The sequence below is a fragment of the Pantherophis guttatus genome, chromosome 14, assembly GCF_059756535.1.
Source record: "Pantherophis guttatus breed Tessera chromosome 14, ASM5975653v1, whole genome shotgun sequence".
Taxonomy (NCBI): domain Eukaryota; kingdom Metazoa; phylum Chordata; class Lepidosauria; order Squamata; family Colubridae; genus Pantherophis; species Pantherophis guttatus.
The window spans coordinates 3,248,464-3,268,674 of record NC_142076.1 but is presented as its reverse complement, the minus strand read 5'-3'; the positions used below and the strand labels follow the sequence as shown (position 1 = coordinate 3,268,674).

At 44.1% G+C, this 20,211-nt stretch overlaps 1 protein-coding gene across 5 annotated transcripts in view; it reads right to left on the bottom strand.

Annotated features, from left to right (window-relative positions):
- Positions 1 to 20,211, bottom strand: part of TRAF7 (TNF receptor associated factor 7) — a 64,774-nt gene that overhangs the window by 2,437 nt on the left and 42,126 nt on the right. For all 5 annotated transcript variants that reach the window (XM_034420589.3, XM_034420586.3, XM_034420587.3 and 2 more), the window contains 10 exons: positions 19,267 to 19,340; positions 14,861 to 14,909; positions 10,899 to 11,026; positions 9,132 to 9,214; positions 7,882 to 7,921; positions 7,475 to 7,591; positions 2,576 to 2,698; positions 2,364 to 2,483; positions 2,038 to 2,169; positions 738 to 857 (listed from right to left, as the gene is read on the bottom strand). In XM_034420589.3, coding sequence (XP_034276480.1) covers positions 738 to 857; positions 2,038 to 2,169; positions 2,364 to 2,483; positions 2,576 to 2,698; positions 7,475 to 7,591; positions 7,882 to 7,921; positions 9,132 to 9,214; positions 10,899 to 11,026; positions 14,861 to 14,909; positions 19,267 to 19,340 — 986 coding nt within the window. The remainder of the gene's footprint in view (positions 1 to 737; positions 858 to 2,037; positions 2,170 to 2,363; positions 2,484 to 2,575; positions 2,699 to 7,474; positions 7,592 to 7,881; positions 7,922 to 9,131; positions 9,215 to 10,898; positions 11,027 to 14,860; positions 14,910 to 19,266; positions 19,341 to 20,211) is intronic.

The following is a 20,211-nucleotide window of genomic DNA, read 5'->3' as shown; positions in this document are numbered from 1 at the left end:
GTGGCAGCTTAATAGGCCCTGCATAAGCGCATCTTGGCTTGCAAAAGTCCCCTGGAAGGCACAGACTTGTGACTTGATCACGTTTTGTCCCAAACTAAAAGGAGCTCTTCCTAAAGGGGTGACAAGCCCACTCTATTGTTTCCTCCTCCTCCATGCCTCCTTGTACAGCATAAACACATCTCACCAGGGCTGCTGAGGTGGAGCTCCCAGGTGTTACCTGGAAAGAAAGCTAGCTCTCCCTGCTCTGTTGCTTCCAGGGAAATTAGTGACTGGGCTGGGTGTTGGGTCAACCCAGCAGGAGGAGATTAGGAAGCCAGCTGCAAAAGCTGCTCTGAGCCAAATAGAAATTAGATGAACAGAGTTGGAAGGGATCTTGTAGGTCATCTAGTCCAACCCCCCGCCCAAGCAGGAGACCCTACACCATTTCTGACAGATGGCAGTCCAGTCTCTTCTTGAAAGCTTCCAGTGATGAAGCTCCCACAACTTCCAAAGGCAACTTCTGTTCCATGGGTTTCTCCTTATTTCCAGGTTGAATCTCTCCTTGATCAGTTTCCATCCATTATTCCTTTTCTGGCCTTCAGGTGCTTTGGAAAATAGCTTGACCCCCCTCCTCTCTGTGACAGCCCCTCAAATATTGGAAGATTGCTATCCTGTCTCCCCTGGTCCTTCCCTTCACTAGAGGGGGGGCTCTACCTCTTGTTGAGAGCTCTCTTCCCCTCCCCCTCTCCCAGACATACCTTGACAGTGCTGTCGACAGCCCCGGAGAACAAGCGGCCTCTCGAGACAGCCAGTGCTGTGACGCTGCCCTGGTGGCGCAGGAGTGTCTGGGTACAGATCATGTTGTCCATACTCCATACCTGGAGGCAGAGAACAAACCAAGACAGTGACAGTGGTGGATCACCATAGCGGATGGAATGTGGCCTGGATTTAGGCAGATAATAATGTTGATCTATGGATTCCATTCTCTGCCTAAATCCAGGCCACACACAGTTTTTGCACTTCCACGTTTCTTGTGGGGTTAGGATGTGCAACAGATGTAGCTGAAGGACGTCCAAAACTCACCCTCCCCCCCCCAATTGGGCATAGGCTGCTAACGTTCTGCAACTGCATAAGGCATTACAGGTAAGGAGGAGACGCCATGGGAGTGGCGCAGAGGTGAAGACACTCTCCTCCCACTTGGAAGGTTAAGAGTTCAATCCTAGGTAGTTGCAGATGTTTCTCTATCAGGGCGCAAAGAGAAAATGTCTGCTGCAAACTCTTGTGTGGAGTCAGGAAGGGCATCTGGCCAGTAAACTCTCAGCTCCATTCTGTTGCCTCGACCCCACCCCAAAGTGAGGGATTCCAGGGCTGTAAAATGAAAAAGAAAAAAAGGAGGAGACACCACGGCCTCCACTGGCCTTTCTCTCTCCCAGGGTTTGGAGCAAAGAGACTCAGGTTGAATTTTTGTCCCTCAGAACAGTCCTCTCATGGTGGGAATGCCCCACATGATCCCGAAAACTTATTACAAAATTGTAATTGGGGAATATGTTGCAAGGGGAAACCACTAGAATACAGGGGGGTGGAGAATAATCATATTGTACACACACGTATCATACAAATAATTGAAATGAGATAAATTTTAGTTCTTTTTCTGCTTGCCTCTATACACTTATTTAAAAAAACGAACAAACTATTTGGGCCTAGCCTAACTTTGGAGAAATCGGTTCCCACAGGACAGTGGCTGGAAAGAGCTCCCCCTGTTCTCCTGCAATAACAATTCATTCCGAAGGTTTTGGAGAAATGAGATTAGCAAGGACACACACACACAAACTTCCTCAAGCAGCAGAGAGTGCTGTTGGTAGAGCCAGGCTGCTAAAGAGACCTTGGCCTGGGATTCAGGGATCAGGGAGCCCAGCTGCCTGCTTCCTAAGAGAGTTCAACTCCATCAAATTATACTAGACACTGAAAGATCTGTTAGGCTGCCACCGCCTCTTTTTCCCCATGGTCTTCCTCTGCACCCCTCGCCCTGAACCAACCACTTGCTGTGCCCCCACGTACCCGCAATGACCGATCATACGAGGCGCTGAAGACTTTGGTTTGGTCCGGCGTAGAGATGACTGCCAGAGCGTACACAGTGCCCACGTGTCCTGTGAGGGTGCGAACCTGCTCTTTCGACTCAATATCCCACACCTGATTCAAAAGGGAGCAAAGGCCGAGCGTTACCTTCCCATCGTTTCCCCCTTTTGATTCCGGTGGCTCTGGCCATTCGTTCTTCTTGCCAGATCCCAGAAAGAGGACTGGAGGCTCTGGGGAGGGCTAAAAGAGGCTGCAAAATGGCCCCACTGCCCCCTTCCTCCTGCATCCTAGGCTTCGGTCATCCTTACGTGAATGAGATTTTCGTAAGTGCCACAGACAATGTGATGGTTGGTGACCGCAATGGAGTAGACGCTACCCCCAGATGTCTGCAGGACATGTACACATTCCAGGTTCCGGATGTCCCAGATCTGGAGCAGAGGAGAGAAAAGAGCTGATGGACTCTTCTTCCCAGGCTGCCAAGAGAAGCTGCGGCAGGTGGAGCATCTGAGAGCACACCTACCTTAATGGTTTGGTAGGAGCCGCTATACAGGTGATTCTGGGATGCCACAAGCGCCCGGACCCAGTGGTTAAGGCCTGTCAGCTCCTTCTTCAGTTTCAGCTCAGTGCCAACAATGTCCCAGACCTGATGGGCAGAAGGGCAGCCAGAATCAGGCCTTCCAACAATAACGGGAGATCGTCCAATCCGGCATCCTGCTCAAACGCAGGACCCACCAACCAGCTTCCTATGCCTGCTCCATACAAGGTGTGGGAAACTAAAGCCCAGACCCTCAAGGGTTCCCGCAGTTCTCTCAAGTGAGAAAGCCTAGAAAGATGAGCCATACTTGGGCAGTAGTTAGAGCCCATCTGTTTTTACACAGGTCTACATTGCTATTCCACTTTTTCATCAAGCCCTGTGAGGGAGGCTGAGCCAATCATGCATCAAAAGACTGAAGGTCTTTTCTCACAGGTCCTGGAAGAGGAGAACATTTTTTTTCTTTTAACGATTCTTGTAATCCCTTGCTTTGGGGTGGAGTCAGGGCAACTGTATGGAGCTGAGCATTTACTTGCCGGATGCCCTTCCTGACACCTCTGCGGAGTTCACAACAGATATTTTCTCTTTAATTCAGAGAAAGAAATATCTGTTGCTACCTAGGATCGAACTCATAACCTCCTGATTGTGGGGCGAGAGCTCTACTTCTAGGTCACCACACCACCACCAAAAGGAACATATTAATGTAATAATTGTGCTCTCCACGTGTGCAAGAATGCAACTTTCGGTGGCCATGATGCCTGGGGAATTCTGGAGAACAGGTGGGGAAAAGCTGGATTATTAGGCTGAGATGTTCCTTTCCTCCCAGCTCAGGGGGGAGATCTTTATCCTTGCAATGATCCTGCAGTGGGTAATTCTGGACAAGTAGGAGAAGAAATCAATTACCATATTTTTCGGATTATAAGACACACTTTTTTGTCTCCCAGAAGGGGGCAAAAATGTCTGTGCATCTTTTAGACCGAATATTGCTGAAGCCCCGCCCACTCACCAATCATTTTTTTGGCCTCTGCATGCCCTATTTTCGGGCCTTTTTCAGGCCTTTTTTGGCCCATTTTGAGGCTTTTTTCGGCCTGTTTTGGGGCTTTTTTCTGCCTTTTTTTGAGGCTTTTTTTGGCCCGTTTTCAGGGCTTTTTTCGGGGACTTCTTTGGCCCTTTTTTTGGAAAAAATGGGCTGAAAAAATCCTTGAAAACAGCCCAAAAATCCTCAAAAGCGGCCCGGAAAAAGCCTCGAAAATGGGCTAAAAAAAGCCCTGAAAAAAGCCTCGAAAATGGGCTGAGAAAACCCCCAAAAATGAGCCAAAAAAAAGGCCGAAAAAAACTTGAAAAAGCCCCCAAAAAGGGAGGCCAAAATTTTGTTGTTGTTGTTGTTTCCTCAACCGTATTTTTCGGACTATAAGACACATCTAAATTTAGAAATTTATTGAAAAAGTTTTCAAATACAAATCCCCCCCCTTTTTTTCCCTCTCCCTCCCCCTCCCTAACCCCCCCTCCCCACCCATCCCCCCCTGTGACTTCTTCATAACAAAAAAAAAAACCTAATTCATAACAGATTACTTATTCCCTCCTCTAGATATTGACCTTTACTTACTAAAAATATTATTAATATTATAACATCCCCCTTTATCCATACATATCAAAAAAGAGAAAAGAAAGGGAAAAAAAAGACATTATACTATGACATTATAAAATAACTTCTCCACTTTAAAACTATACGATAAGTCCTACTTTAACATTTAATCTTCTATATATATTACTATAACATTCCAAAGCGGCCTTCCCCATAAAATCTAGTTTATTCCACTCTATCCATTTCCTCCACTCCCCTAAATATAACACTTAAAAATCCCTTTTCTTAGACTAATCAATCTACTAAATAGCTTATTCACCCACTATCATGCAAAATTGCCATACACAACATTTCTTAACATCTTTGATTCACTGCCCACACTTCTTAAAAATATATGTCTATATTTTCCATTATATCTAAATAAAAAAAAAGAAAAGACAATGACTTTAAATTTATAATCCATATAGTATCTTCTTTGAGGTCTTTCCACTGGATTGGTAGAACCAACATCCATAATCGGGTAACATAGCTTACTGGTGCAACAGTTTATTCAGGATCTTCAATCATATCTGCCCCCATCAGTAGTAAATATCTTCTTATATGTATAAAAGTAAAAACAACCACCCGAGTGACATTATAATTATATTCCATATAGTAATAATTGTGGGTTTCATCAGGATTATTAATTCCCATCATCGTAGTGGGTAACAACCCGATCTTCTGCATGCCCCAGCATAATTCTCTTGCCTTGTGATTCAAGATAATATAATATGTTTATCAACACAAAAAGAAATTCCAAAATGGATAATTCAAATCCATCAGTTTAAGGCTCGTTTCACGTCCCCAGATTACGGCCATGCAGAGATCTGCCACAAACCTCAGGATGATATTAACCAATACGTCGCCTCTTCTGTGTTTACATATAATCGTTCATATTTTAAAATCACTGGCTTCACTGTTGCCTGATTAGAAATTTCTGTTTTTATGCCACCTATTTCTTTTTTTCTTTTCTTTTTGTGGGTTTGGTTTCCATCCTGGTTCCCTTTCTATAAAGTGTGTATCATCTGGTCGGTTTTTATTCTGCTTTGTAGATTGGTCTTGTTGGTTTTGCTTTTGTATCTCATATTTCTTTTTTATCCCTTGTATATCCCCTAATTGGTTTCCATGTTTATCCTTGCCTTGATAAGTCATCACATTAGGATTAGATGCCTCTTCTCTCAAATTTGTAGATAGTCCAGCTGGGGTATCCAATAAATCCAAAGGCAATTCATCTGGTACAGTCTCTGTAATTCGATATTTTACCTTTATTTCCGGCTCCTTCTGCTTATCCTGTATTATACCTGGAGATGTTAAGTTCATTTTCAACCTATTTTGATAAAATTCTTCCGCTCTTTCAACAGTATTTAGCTGATATCTTTCTCCTTGGTATCTAAATATAATACCCACTGGGGCGTCCCACCTGTAGGAGATATTTCTCTTTTTTAACTCATTCACCAGAAAACCAAATTTCTTCCTTTCCATCAATATCTTAGGTGGAAGTTCCTTGTAAATCCAAATCTTTCTTCCATACAATTGCAAATTAGAATTGAAGGAGTTTTGAACGATATTATTCCTAATCTCCTTATCTGTAAAATAAATCACCACATCTCTAGGCCATTGCCTTTGCTTAGCAATCCAGGAGTTGATTCGATAAACTCTGTCGATCCTACAAAACACTTCGTCAGGTTGAACCTTTAGAATCCCAGCTAGAAATTCAGAAGATATTTTCCTTAAATCATCTCTATTATTTTCCTGCAAACCTCTTAATCTTATCGCATATTCTGTAAAATTATATTGTACCATTAAAATCTCTTTTTCAATCTTCTGTTGCAGATTTTCTGCATTACCATACTTTTGATCAGCATCCATTTTAGGTTTTTCTTCTAAGCTATTATCCTGAGTGTTTGTCAAATCATTTTCAATTTTTTGAATTCTATTGTCCAATTTATCTTGAATTTCTTCCATTTTAGACTCTAGTACATTAGTATTTGCGTCCAACTGTTTCATAAATCCTGTAAAACCATTAACCACTTTTGAGAGTTTTTTCTCCAAAAAATCAAACTTAGATTTCACCAATTCTTTAATTTCCTGCTTAAATTTTTCAAATTGCTGATTCACAATCTCCTCCCTTCTTTCAATCTCCTCTATAAAAAATTCTATTATATTAAAATCAGGTTTCTGAGACTGAAGAATTAAGACTTGTTCCTTTAAGTTGTTGGTGGGGGGATCCCCCCCCCTTCTTGTTTATCTGACTTTATGAGTCTCAGTGCCATGTTTCCGCCCAGGCAGGCTTTGTTAAAAAAAAAAGCAAGAAAGAAAAAAAAGGGACTTCTTTCCAATCAACAACAATATCAGGTCTCCAAGGGAAAAAAAAAGAGAAAAAGACACAGGAGCAAAGTTTTGTCTACAAATGTAGCCAGTGGTATTTATTCCGCTACATTGTAGTAATAGAAAACGGAAAGACTTCCCTTTCAGCCTCTCCTCCAGCCAACGCCATTTTAAAAGGCTTCTTTCTTTTTTTTTTCCTCTTTCTTTTCCTCCTCTCTCTTAAGTAATTTTTTTTTTTTTTTAAAAATCAGTAAAATACTTGCAGTTCAATATTACAGGTCCAGCTCACATTTTCTTTGAGTAGTCTGTTAAATTTGCAGGCTTGCTTTTGACGCCTGGCTCTGCATCAGCAGTCTCCCAAAGCCCGGAGCGGCGGCTAGGGATACGGGGCATCTCATCCGCTCCGTCCCAAAAGTAAAAAAAAAACTTTTGGGACTCCGCAGAGAGTTCTACCCACCCCTGCCGGCTCTATCTCCGTTTCCTCATGGAAACGGAGTTTTTTCGAGCCGCCATTCCGTTGTGAAGGCGGCTCTAACAGGCGATGGAAGCTGACGATCCCAAAGGAACGTCTGGCAGCGGCAAACAGCAACCCGGAAGCCCTAAATTTAGAAATTTAGATGCGTCTTATAGTCCAAAAAATACGGTACTAGGGAAAATGGGGAAGGGTTCAACAAGCAAAGAGAATGAATAATGCAGCAGGTCTGAATACCAGATAAAAGTAGCAGGATATGCAAGGAAAAGGGAAGAGGAAAAAGCAAGACCAGCTCTCTGGGATCAAGAAAAATCCAAAATGAACTGAGAATAATCAACAGAGAGAAGGATGCACATCTAAGTGGACAAACCTCTTAGGCTGGAAAAACAAAGGATCTGGGAATGGAAAGAAAGGACCAAAATGGTTTCTGTTTTCCCCACTCCTCTGCATCAGAAAACTGTACCTTAATAGCTTTCAGGGAGCCGCTGAAAAGCATGTTGTGCGAGGAGACAAGAGTGCACACAGGATTGTCGTGTGCACGGATGGTGTTGACCTTCTGCAAGGTCTGAATATCCCAAACCTGTCAAAAGTCAAAAAGGATATAGACAAGTGGGATAGGTGGCTTTACTGCATGTAGCGCAAGAGCAGGGATATCCGAACTTGGAAACATTAAGACTTGTGGACTTCAATTCCCAGAATTCCCCAGCATAGCTGGCTGAGGAATTCTGGGAGTTGAAGTCCACAAGTCTTAAAGTTGCCAAGCTTGGAGACCCCTGTGCAAAAGAATGATCAGTGACTTCCTTCTCTCCCCCTCCTGGAGGAAGCCAAAGCAGGTCCCCTCTGCCCCGCCTCCCAAAATCAGCCACTTACAATAATGGTGCAATCAGCTGAGCCGCTATACAGTTTGTTCCTGGGCAAAAGAAACAAAAAGAAATCAGAGAGCCAGAAGACATGCGTTGGCACAATTTTTTTTCTCAAGATGATGAAAAAAGATAGGGGACGTATAGGCAAACTTCCCCCAGAAAATTGCAGACTGCAACTTCTGTGGTAAAACTGAGCCACTAGAAGAGTTTCCATCATTCAACTAATGGCACACATCCCAAATCCCTTGAAAAACCAGAATAACAAAGATGGAAGGGATCTTGGAGGTCATCTAGTCCAACCCCCTGCATAAGCAGGAGACCCTATATCATTTCAGACAAGTGGCTGTCAGTCTAATTTAAAAAACCCACAATTTCTAAAGGCCAGCTGTTCCACTGGTTGATTGTTCTCACTATCAGGAAATTTCTCCTTAGTTCTAGTTTACTTCTCTCCTTAGTTTCTCTCCATTGTTTCTTGTCCTGCCTTCAGGTACTTTGGAAAATAGGTTGACCTCTTCCTCTCTGTGGCAGCCCCTCAAATATTGGAAGACTGCTATCATGTCTCCTCTAGTCCTTCTTCTTGCTACACTACACAAACCCAATTCCTGCAACCGCTCTTCGTCGTGTTTTCGCCTCCAGCCCCCTGAATCATCTTTGTTGCTCTTTTCTGCACTTTTTCTAGAAGCTCAACGTCTTTTTTTATATTGTGGCGATCAAAACTGGCTGCGGTATTTCAAGTGTGGGTCTTACCAAGGCATTATGAAATGGTACAAACAGTTCAAGTGATCTTGATTCTATCCCTCTCGTTAATGCAGCTTAGGACTGCCTTGGCTAAACCAAAAATATGCAAAGCCACACAATCCAAATGCATGAGTTCAGTTTGAATCTAATTTTCAAATAATCAGGTTTTCCTGCAGCTCAAATTTAATTCACAGTCATTTGAAAAAATAAGGCATTTCTCCCATTATTGAAAACAACGTATTTCACGTGACATATTTTTTTAATGAGAAGCGGCTTGTTGAGTTTAACAAAACAAGGAGCAGAACTAAAATCTACCTACCAGTCATTGACTTTATATCAGTGTGTTTTCTGCTTGGCAGCTTGCTGATGGGTGGACTTCAACTCCCAGAATTCCCCAGCCAGCATGGCTGGCTGGGGAATTCTGGGACTTGAAGTCCACCCATCAGCAAGCTGGCAAGGAAGAGAAACTGCTTTATACAGTAGAGCAGCGGAAGGCAATGAGGCTGGCGGCTGACTCACCCCTGGATGCAGAGTGCCAGGACAATCCCATCGTGACCTTCCAGGGTCTTTTGGCACTTGTAAGTGGTACACGTATCCCACACCTAGCAGGAAATAAGAGATCACATGACTGGACTCAAGGGCAACCAGACCCAGGGCAGGAAGTCAGAGCGTGTGCCAGAGCTGGGAAGGCAGGAAGCACCTGGCCTGTCACGTGTCCACCTGCTTTCCCCCCTTTCCGACAAAGAAAGGAAAAAGTTAAAAAAGGCCCTTCCTCTGACTCTTGCTCCCTCGCTCATTTGGTAATGGCAACTGGTGGCCTGAAGAAAAATTCTCTTAAGGGCCCTGGTGGCGCAGTGGTTAGAATGCAGTATTACAGGGTGACTCTGCTGACTGCCAGGAGTTCGATCCTGATTGACTCAAGGTTGACTCAGCCTTCCATCCTTCCGAGGTGGGTAAAATGAGGGCCTGGATTGTTGGGGGCAAGAGGCTGACTCTGTAAACCGCTTAGAGAGAGCTGTAAAGCACTTTGAAGCAGTATATAAGTCTAAGTGCTACTGCTATTTTTTTCCTGGGATTCTTTTTTTCAGCTTTGTCTACAGCCTCGGATTTTTAAGTGGTCTCCTATCCAAGTTCTAACCATGATCAGCACTACTTAGATGTTTCATGATCAGCCAGAATCATCTAAGCTGCAGCCCATCCCAAACACTGAAATGCTTTTACCCATTCTGGGCCTGGGTATTCCGCCCCTCCTCCCCCCACCCCAAAGATTGCCAGGACTCCATACTTGTGGACCAAACAAAGGCTTCTGGGAGACTTTTCCATATGTGCTCTGCGTGGGATCACATGTGCAACAGCAATCTAGCCAGATGTCAGAACTGCCACCTCACTGTCAGCCTGCTATGAATCCTCAGGGCAGCCTTGAAGGGAGGACGAAGGCTTGGGGGGAAAGTGAAAGTAAACTTTGATAACAGCTCTCTGCAAGAACCAAGGATTCCTCCAAGGTCGTTTCCCTGGAAGAAGAATGACGACAGGCAGAGCGACTGTTTCTAAAACATCTCTTTAAACTCCATTGGCCAGTGAGAGATACACAATGGGGAGGGACTGAGGGAGGAGAGTTAACTGGGAAGGATTGATACACGAACTTTACTTCTGGCTTTGCACTACTTTAATTCACTTGACTTCTATTAAATTATAGCAATAGCACTTATCTACCGCTTCACAGTGCTTTACAGCCCTCTCTAAAGGGTTTACAGAGTCAGCCTCTTGCCTCCAACAATCTGGGTCCTCATTTGACCCACCTCGGAAAGACGGAAGGCTGAGCCAATCCTGAGCCTGGTGAGATTCGAACAGCCGAAATTCAGGCAACCGACAGTCAGCAGAAGTAGCCTGCAGTACTGAACTCTAACAACTGCGTCACCGTGGCTCAGCAGATATACCTTTCTCAAGAAATGGAGGTAAGGATTGTTTTTATTTAGAAGCCCAAGTTGAGCAGGTCTGTCTCAGCGGTGAAATCTGGCCGGATCTATCTGGCTCGTGCGAACCGGTAGTGCCTGCGGTGGGAGCCTCTGCCCACCCACTGGGACGTCATTACGTCCCGTTTTTGACCCTCTCCGCATGCACAGAAGAGGTGCGCGCGCTCGCATTCCCGAACTGGTAGGGAAGGTAAGTGCATTTCAGCTCTGGTCTGACTGACACCTGGTTGGTAGCAAGATGCGCTTTTCCAGAGCTCCCCTTGAGTCTGTGGTGTACCCCATGCAAAGGTTAAAGTAAGAACAAGCGTCTTGCCTTGATGGTTTTGTCAGAAGAGCCACTGAAAAGCAAGTCACCAATGGAATAGACACAGAGGCACCAGACGGGGCCCTGGTGGCCAACGAAGGTCCCTTTGCACTTGAAAATCTGCTGTGGATCATAGGCTGAAAAGGAGGAGAAAAGAAAGTGTGTTAATGTATAAGCAGCCACAGGCCAAACCCTGAGTCTTGGAGAAGGTGTGGAATCTGGTTCCTTGGGCATGTGGTCTTGCAGGTGGGAGAGAAGCAGGCAAGGGTGGGTGGCTCAAAGCAAGGGGCTAACCAGCCCAGCATCCTTTTTCCAAGAAAGGATGCGGCAAACTTGCAACTCTAACTCCCAGACGCTCAGCCATTAAACAAAGGTATTCTACGTATCTATCAACGCCTTTAGGAATACAGGTAGTCCTCGACTTACGACCATCATTGAGCCTCCAATTTTGTTGTTGTTCAGTGAAACATTTGTTAAGAGTGGATTTTGCCCCATTTTACAACCTTTACTGCAGTTGTTACGTTAGTAACACTATTGTTAAGTGAATCTTGGTTTCCCCATTGATTATGCTTGTCAAAGTTCGCAAAAGGGAAAGATTACGTGACTCCCGGGACACTGCAACCGTCATAAATATGAACCAGTTGCCAAGCATCTGGATTTTGATCACGTGACCACGGGGGATGCTGCAAAGATCATAACATAAGTCACTTTTTTTGATGCCGTTGTAACTTTGAACAGTCACTAAATCCACTGTTGTTAAATCGAGGACTACCTGTATTCAATTAGATCCAAGAGTCTCATCAGGACAGGAAGACAAAAATCCTTCTACAACACGGGTGTCAAACTTGCGGCGTCAGTTGCTGTCACGTGACATTTTGTGACGTTTCCCCCATTCGCGGAGCTGGGGTGTACGTGGCCTGCCCGTGACGCATCTGGCTTGCGGGCTACCAGTTTGACACCCCTGCTCTAGAAGGGCTGCTGATTAGGGGTGAAATGTTCCTGGCCCGATCCGGTAGCGATGATGGCGGGTGGTTCGGAGAACCGGTAGCAAAAATCCCTGCGCCCCACCCCACCCCTTGCTCAGCTGAGCCGCACAATCATCAGAAGCTTTTTTTTTACTTTTAAAAGCATTTTTTCTACAACTTCTTCAGCCAAAAAAATGCTTTTAAAAGTAAAAAAAAAAGCCTCTGATGATGGCACAGCTCAGCTGGGATCGTCAAAGGCTTTTAAAAGAAAAAAAAAGCCTTTTTTTTCTTTTAAATGCCTCTGACGATCCCAGCTGAGTTGTCTGATCCGCAGAGGCTTTTTAAAAAAGCCTCTGCCGATCAGGCAATTCAGCTGGGATTGTCAGTGCCTTTTGAAAACATATTTTTACAACCTCTTCACCAAAGAGGTTGTAGAAAAAATGGTTTTAAAAGTAAAAAAAAATTAAAATGGCCACGCCCACCCAGTCACATTACCCCCCACCCCACCAAACCATGCCCACAGAACCAGTAATAACAAATTTTAGATTTCACCACTACTGCTGATCCTGTGGCCAGGCAGTGTTGATGACCCTTTCAGGTGCTCCTTGGCAGGGGATCAAATTTATTTATTTATTTTATTTATTAGTCCAATTTATATGCCAACCTTCTCCGTAGACTCAGGGTGGCTTACAATGCGTTATAGCAATAGCCTGCATACTTTTTTGTATATACCTGCTTATTAGGGCTTTCGGGCCCCCCTAAGTGGTGTTGTTCTATACAAAGTTGGCTTATTGCCCCCACAATCCGGGTCCTCAATTTACCTACCTCAAAAGGATGGAAGGCTGAGTCAACCTTGAGCCTGATGAGATTCAAACTTGCACTAATTGCAGGCAGCTGGCAGCTAAGTGCTAGCACTTAATAGCACTTTAGTCCGCTGCACCACCAAGGCTCTTAATATCGGAGGAACTGCCTCTTCTCAATTACATCCCACTAGGTCAGGCAGGAGGGATCCTGTATATGGCTATGGAAGGTCTGTCTCCAAGGGGAACTCCATCTGGTACAATCCAGGTGGTCTGCATTTTCTGCTGCGGCCCCTCCTCTTCAGGTGTGGTTAGCCTTTTGGAAAGCCTTTAAAACATACTTTTTTCACCAGCCTTGGTGATTCCAGCGTTGCTGCATAAGGTTAAGTGATGTATGTTTGATTTTCTGCTTTCTCAGAATTACATTTATTTTCTTTCTTGGGATTGTGTTTATTTTATGCTTATTTCATTTATCTTTGATGGCTTTTAATGTTGTGAAGTTTTCGACTCTTGTTATGTTGCATGTCATCAGAGTCACGTGTTTGTGAAATGGGTGACTATATGACTATGCTAGATAAATAAATAACCCTAAACCAGGTGGCCCATGAATCAGATCTGGAAGCCTTGTTTTGTTTGAAAAGGAAGTAAGAACAGGGCAGACACAGTAATCCAGATTTTTTTAAAATGGAGGTTCCCAGAGTCAGTGAAAATGCTACTTTCAAACAAAATGCTTGTGTGAAAAACACTTTTTAAGCTGCTTTGAATTTACTGCCAAGCAGTTTCAGCAAGTGACTCATACACCCCTCCCCCCAGCGAATGAAAAGGTGATCAGAAACAAAAATACGGTCAACATATGGTTAAATAAGGGGGAAAAGGTCAATAATACACTCAGAAACCATAATTCTTTGAATTATTTTCCAGTCCTTCGGATGAAGGAAAAGACTGTAAAACTGGAAAAAGTTGCATAATCTTATTCCGGCCTCAGATGATCCAGTGAAATTATTTATTTGGCTTGCTATATTTTCCGACACAAAGATGTTCTTACTGAAGAGTGAAAAAAAAACAAAACCCAAAGTAGTTCTCACTGTGAAAGCAGAACTTCTGAGTCAGTACCGTACTTTTCGGAGTATAAGATGCACCCCCACCCCCTTGAAAGAGGGTGGAAATGTTGGTGTGTCTTATACATTGAATACAGCCATGTTTGGCCTCCTGAAACTCCACCCTGCGCATCCTATTTTTGCCAAAAACAGGCCCATTTTTTGCAAAATGGTTTGGAAGGCCTGCAGACTGCTCCTGGGGGCTGGGGAGGGCAAAAATGCAACATATGGGGGGGTTTGGGAGGCCAAAAACAGGCCCATTTCCTGCAAAAACGGGGGCGTTTTTCTCCTCCCCAGCCCCCAGGACAGGGGTGAAATGCTCCCGGTTCGGACTGGATCGCCCGATCCAGTAGCGATGGCGGCGGATGGTTCGGAGAACCGGTAGAAAAAATCCCTACGCCCCCCCCCCCAATGCCTAGCTGAGCCGCAGGATCATAAGAGGCTTTTTTTTTTACTTTTAAAAGCATTTTTTTCTACAACCTCTTCCGACAAAAAATGCTTTTAAAAGTTTTTTTTAAAAAAGCCTCTGATGATCGCGCGGCTCAGCTGGGATCCTCAGAGTTTTTCAAAGCATCTTCTTCTGAAACCTCTTGGCCGAAGAAGTGGTAAAAAAATGCTTTGAAAAGTCTCTGACGATCCCAGCTGAGTTGTCTAATCGGCAGAGAGGCTTTTCAAAGCATTAGAAAAAATACTTTGAAAAGTTAAAAAACAAAAAAGGTGGCCACGCCCACCCAGTCACATTAGCCCTCCCTCCCACCAAGCCATGCCCACAGAACCGGTAGTAACAAATTTTACATTTCACCCCTACCCCAGGAGCACTCTGCAGGCCTTCCAAACCCCCTGTGCATCCCGTTTTTACCAAAAACAGGCCCATTTTTCACAAAAACAGGACGCGCAGAGGCTTTGGGAGGCCTGCAGAGTGCTCCTGGGGACCGGGGAGGGCAAAAACTTTTTTTTTCTTGTTTACCTCTTCGAAATCTTGGTTCATCTTATAGTCTGAAAAATATGGTAATTAGAAGTTTTACATGATAAAGAAGAAAAGCTTCTCTACCCACAGAAACCCAGAATGTCCCTTTCTGTTCAAGGAGAAAGAAAAGATAGATACTCACAGCCCAGAATCCCCATGTTCAGCCGGGCATTGATATGAGACAGTTCATCCTGCAGAGAGAAAGAAGGCACGTGATAAAGGCCAAGTGGGAAAAAATGCTAATTGTGGCACCGGGGCAAGAGAGGAGTAGAAAAGACGGGTGCTGTCCTCTTGACAGATGGAAGAGTTGGGTTTTGTGAGCCCCAAGCCACTGTAACAGACCAAGAGGGATGACAGCGAATGCCCATAGCACAAATAGTGACTGGCAGGGGTAATGGCTAAGGAGCACTTGGGATTTGAAGCCTTGGCTTCTGGAACCATGCTGTGTCCCACTGTTTGAACTATAATTTAGTGAACAGCTGTATTCACACAGCAAATGAACTTCCAAAGCACCAGAGGGCAGGACAAGAAACAATGGATGGGAGAAGCAAGGAGAGAAGCAACCTGGAATTGAGGAGAAACTTCCTAACAGTGAGGACAATTAACCAGTGGAACAGCTTGCCACCAGAAGTTGTGGGTGCTCCAACACTAAGGTTTTAAAGAAGAGACTGGACAGTCACTTGTCTGAGATTGTATAGGTTCTCCTGCTTGAGCAGGGGGCTGGACTAGAAGACCTCTATGGTCCCTTCCAGCTCTATTCTGATTGAATTGATTGAAATGAAGGTTTCTTTTAACTGGTTTGTAAAGATGCCAGAGGAAGGAATTCAGGTCTTGTTCAGACAATTCCACATTTGTTTTAGTCGTCATTTTTACTCTGTCATTTATCACCATTTATTTATTTATCCGTCTGCCTGCCCGCCCATCCATGCATTCAACCATCTGCATGTCACCTCAACTTCTCCGGGCAAACTGAGATGCAGAGAAACTCAGGAGACCCCGGGTAGGTTTGTATTTGTAAAGTGGGTTTTCCCCTTCTGGTGAGGTGTGTGTGTGTTATTCCGAGATAAAGAAGATTAACAGATGCATACATCCTATCTGATTATTGGGCTTTTTAAAGACTTTAACTCTGATTGGATGTCTTTTTTGTGAGGTGAGAATTTGATAGGTTTGTGAGTTTTCTGGTTAATACTTGTGGGCATGTGTCAGCAGGCAGGAAACGGTATTTTTCCTTTCTTAATGAACTTTTTTTGGTCGGCTATTAGTCTAACCTGGAGGCTTTGTACAGTTAGTCCTCGCCTTACAACAGTTTGTTTAGTGACTATTCAAAGTTACAAAGGTGCTGAAAAAAGTGACTTAGAACTGTTTTTCGCACTTACGGCCGTTGCAGTATCTCCGTGGTCATATAATCAAAATTCCAATGCTCAACAGATTCATATTTATGCTGTGTCCCAGGATCACGTGATCCCCTTTTGAAACCTTCTGACAATGAGGAAGCTAGATTCACTTAACAGCCGTGTTATTAATTTAACCATTGTAAAAGAAAAGTCGCAAAATGGGGCAAAATTCACTTAACTACTATCTCACTTAAAAACAGAAATCTGGGGCTCAATTGCGGTTGTAAGTTGAGGACTACCTGTATTAAGTCTTGTTTTATCTCTGTGCTTTTCCTCGAAATCTGGGGGCTGGGCAGGGGACAGAATGTATCTGTCCTCAGTGTGGAAGGGATTGCCACTCTCAAATTGGCCTTTTTAGTTACACTAGATGCTGTTTTAGAACCTCTTTCCAGAGTACGATACCATAGTCTCTTGAGACTGAAGGATGCCAATGAATCTTTCCTTGGGCTGCATTAATTTCCTTTGCATGAAACTGGCATTTTGTGGTGCGCCTTCCAGCCAATGCACAGGAGGGAGTATGGAGGCAAGATTCCCAGTTTTTGCCACATGCACACACAGTAGGAGAACTAGTGAGAACCCAGCTCCTAACATACTGCGGAAAGTCGTTCCCAAAGGTTCCAGGCCCACCTACACCAAGCTCTGGGGAGGAAGCGGCACTCACTGTCATGGCTGCAACTTTCCTATCCAAGCTTCATGAGCTGACAGCCTGACATTAATGAGCCTTGGTGGTGCAGGGGACTAAAGTGCTGTTAAAGTAGCACTTAGCTGCTAGCTGCCTGCAATTACTGTGAGTTCAAACCTCACCAGGCTCAAGGTTGACTCAGCCTTCCATCCTTTCGAGGTAGGTAAAATGAGGACCCGGATTGTGGGGGCAATAAGCTGACTTTGTATAAAAAAGAACATCGCTGGAGGGGGGGGGGCAAAAGCCCTACTAAGCAGGTATATACAAAAGTATGACGGCTATTGCTTAACGCATTGTAAGCCACCCCTTCTCTCCGGAGAAGGGCGGCATATAAATCGAACCAATAAACAATAATAATAAACCAATAATTGTGGGGTGGAGGGAAAAGTTGGACTGTAAGAAAGGGGAGTGAAGGAAATGAATAATAAGTTACCCTTTTATAAAAGTGTTTAATGTATTAAAAAGCTATGATGTTCTTACTGTGGCAAACTGACCACAAATGGTAATCAGTAGAGACAATGTGTAACGACTTGCTAATGACTTGGGAGACAGGAACGTATGCCTTGGGCAAAACCACTATCAGTAAGAAAGGAACATCCGCTCAAGGTGAAAATTAAAAGTAAACATGATAAGATAGTTGTTGTTAGGCAGGAAATGTCAAGATGACCCTTTAAAGTGTAAAACAACTTGGAAGAATGACTTAGGAGAATAAAGGGGAGAGTTGGGAGGGCTTCTTAGGTGTGGCGTGCATTGTGTAGGAGTGGCATCGGACCTGGGTATTTGCGAGACCGCCTTCTGCCGCCGATAGTCTCCCACTGACCAGTACGCTCCCACAGAGAGGGACTCCTCAGGCTGCCATCAGCCAGGCAATGTCGGCTGGTGACCCCCAGGGGGAGGGCCTTCTCTGTGGCAGCACCTGCCCTCCCCCGGAGATACGAAGGATACCAGATCTCCGGGCTTTTCACCGTACCCTAAAACTTTTCTTTTCCATCAAGCAGGGCTGGCGTGAAACCCCCCCCCCCTTTTAGCTCTTTTTAGCTTTTTAAGTGTAAATTGGGTTTTAATTGGATTGTTTTAAATTGTGGGCCAAAGCTGTATAATTCTTTTAATTGATTTTAAATTTTGTATTGGTATGTTTTTTATCCTTGGCTGTGCACCGCCCTGAGTCCAATAGGAGAAGGGCGGTATATAAATTGAATTAATAATAATAATAATAATAATAATAATAATAATAATAATAATAATAATAATAAAAATGTGTAGCTTGAAAATTGCTTCTTGCACTCTTTGAACTGAATTCATTTGGGAAGGGTCTGCAACCGCTTTTTATTTTTCTTCATTTTATCTCCAACAAACCTTTGATTTTGTGAACCAGACTTGTTTATGAATTGTGAGGATTAAAATATTTGGGTCGTATATCTCACAGGAGTGGTGGAAGCCCAGCTGAGCCTTGTGAGAAGCTTCAGCCAGCCAAGTCAACTATTGATATGAAGTCCCAAAGGTGCTTTTTTCAAGAGGCAACTGGACTTTCTAGTTTTTCTTTGAAGACTAATCTACAGCACAGTCATTTCAACAGTTCCAAGAAGCCTCCACACCAATTTGTACTACTCAGGTGACCCTGATGACACATAAACCTCCAGGTGACCTGAACGACCCTCTAAAAGGATGCAAATGTCCAGCTGTCTGAAAAGGAGTATCAATCCTTCCATTCCCCGCCATCCTGTCAGAGCTGAAGAAGCTTCTTGGATGAGAAGCGAAACGTCTTCAAAGAAAAACCAGAAAGTCCAGTTGCCTCTTGAAAAAGCACCTTTGGGACAACTGTGACCTACATGACTGAGAATCTCCATAGATATTTATTGATATGAAGAGCTGGGAACCAAGAACCGCTTTCCTAAACAATATAAGGTAAAGGTAAAGGTTCCCTTGGCACATATGTGCTAGTCGTTCCCCACTCTAGGGGGCAGTGCTCATCTCTGTTTCAAAGCCGAAGAGCCAGCGCTGTCCGAAGACGTCTCCGTGGTCATGTGGACGGCATGACTCAACGGCAAAGGCGCCCGGAACGCTGTTACCTTCCCACCAAAGGTGGTCCCTATTGCTCTACTTGCATTTTTAACCTGCTTTCGAACTGCTAGGTTGTCAGAAGCTGGGACAAGTAACAGGAGTTCACCCCATTACACGGCACTGGTGATTTGAACCGCTGAACTGCCGACCTTTTGATTGACAAACTCAGCGTCTTAGCCACTGAGCCACTGCGTCTCTCCCTAAACAATATGCAAGCACCTAATTGGACAATTGGGGGGGGGGCGGGGGGGGGAAGAACAATTACTTTGTATTGTCTGCATGGGAAAACCTCAGTTTCAGTTTATGCTACCTCCGTAACCACCTAAGCTTCAGTAAAGAATACTCTTGGCAAAACCAAATGGCCAGGAATCTTTCTTTGCTAAATGACCAAGAGGGATAGTCGATACTCACGTTGAGCATGGAGGCATCTCGCCGGAACTCCATCAGATCTTCGCTCAGCTTGCTCTGGTTCTCATCCAGCACATCTGAACGATGACAGTTAGGAAAACGGGACATATGATTTCTGGTTGCAAACGCAAATAAATCATGAAACCCCTGAGGCCTCACACCTAAACTAATCCCAATCCATTTTAGTCTCCTGCTATTCTGCAGAAAGCTCTTGCAGTGCAAATAGCTAAGAGTCACCGTTTCAGTGGCAGCCTATAAATGTAGCAGATAAATAAATGACAGATTTCTTTATGGAGAAAAATAATTTTCTGTCCCAATTCGGTCATTTATTATCATTCGGTTATGGTACTTGGACTAACCATCCAACCATGCAGTTTTATTTTCTAGAGAGCCTCAGTCTCTGTTCCCTTGAGCCTCAACGTCTTTTTATAAGCAAGTACAAGAATATCTAAACGAGCCGAGTTAAGATTGGATGTTCCTTACACGGATGTAAGGATCTCTCAGGAAATGCTGTGCCCCAAGTTCTGTGCCCCCTGTTCTCATTTCACCTCCCCAAGATGCCTGGCCCTCTGCCCACCCGCAAGCAGCATCTCCGCGAGAGAGAACAACTCTCCAGTCTTGGAAGGTCAAAACACTCAACGTTCCTCCTGAAAAGGAAGCTGACCAAAAGGTCCAGCTAGGATGATCAGCAACAGGATACATATTTGACTTTCTTGGCTATTCTGGAGCTCCCAGTTAAGTAAGTTAGTATATAGTTAATTAATTAATTCCCTCTTTCAATTTTGAATTAGAATTGCGTATGAACAATTTTTGGTACCTGGGAGCTGGCTGTGTCAGATTTTTTTTTTTACAGCAGGTAGGATTAGCTGGATGTTTTAAAAAAGCGGAACACTGATTCTCCAAAGAAACCACAACTCAGAGCAAAATAGACTGCTCCAGAATTGTATT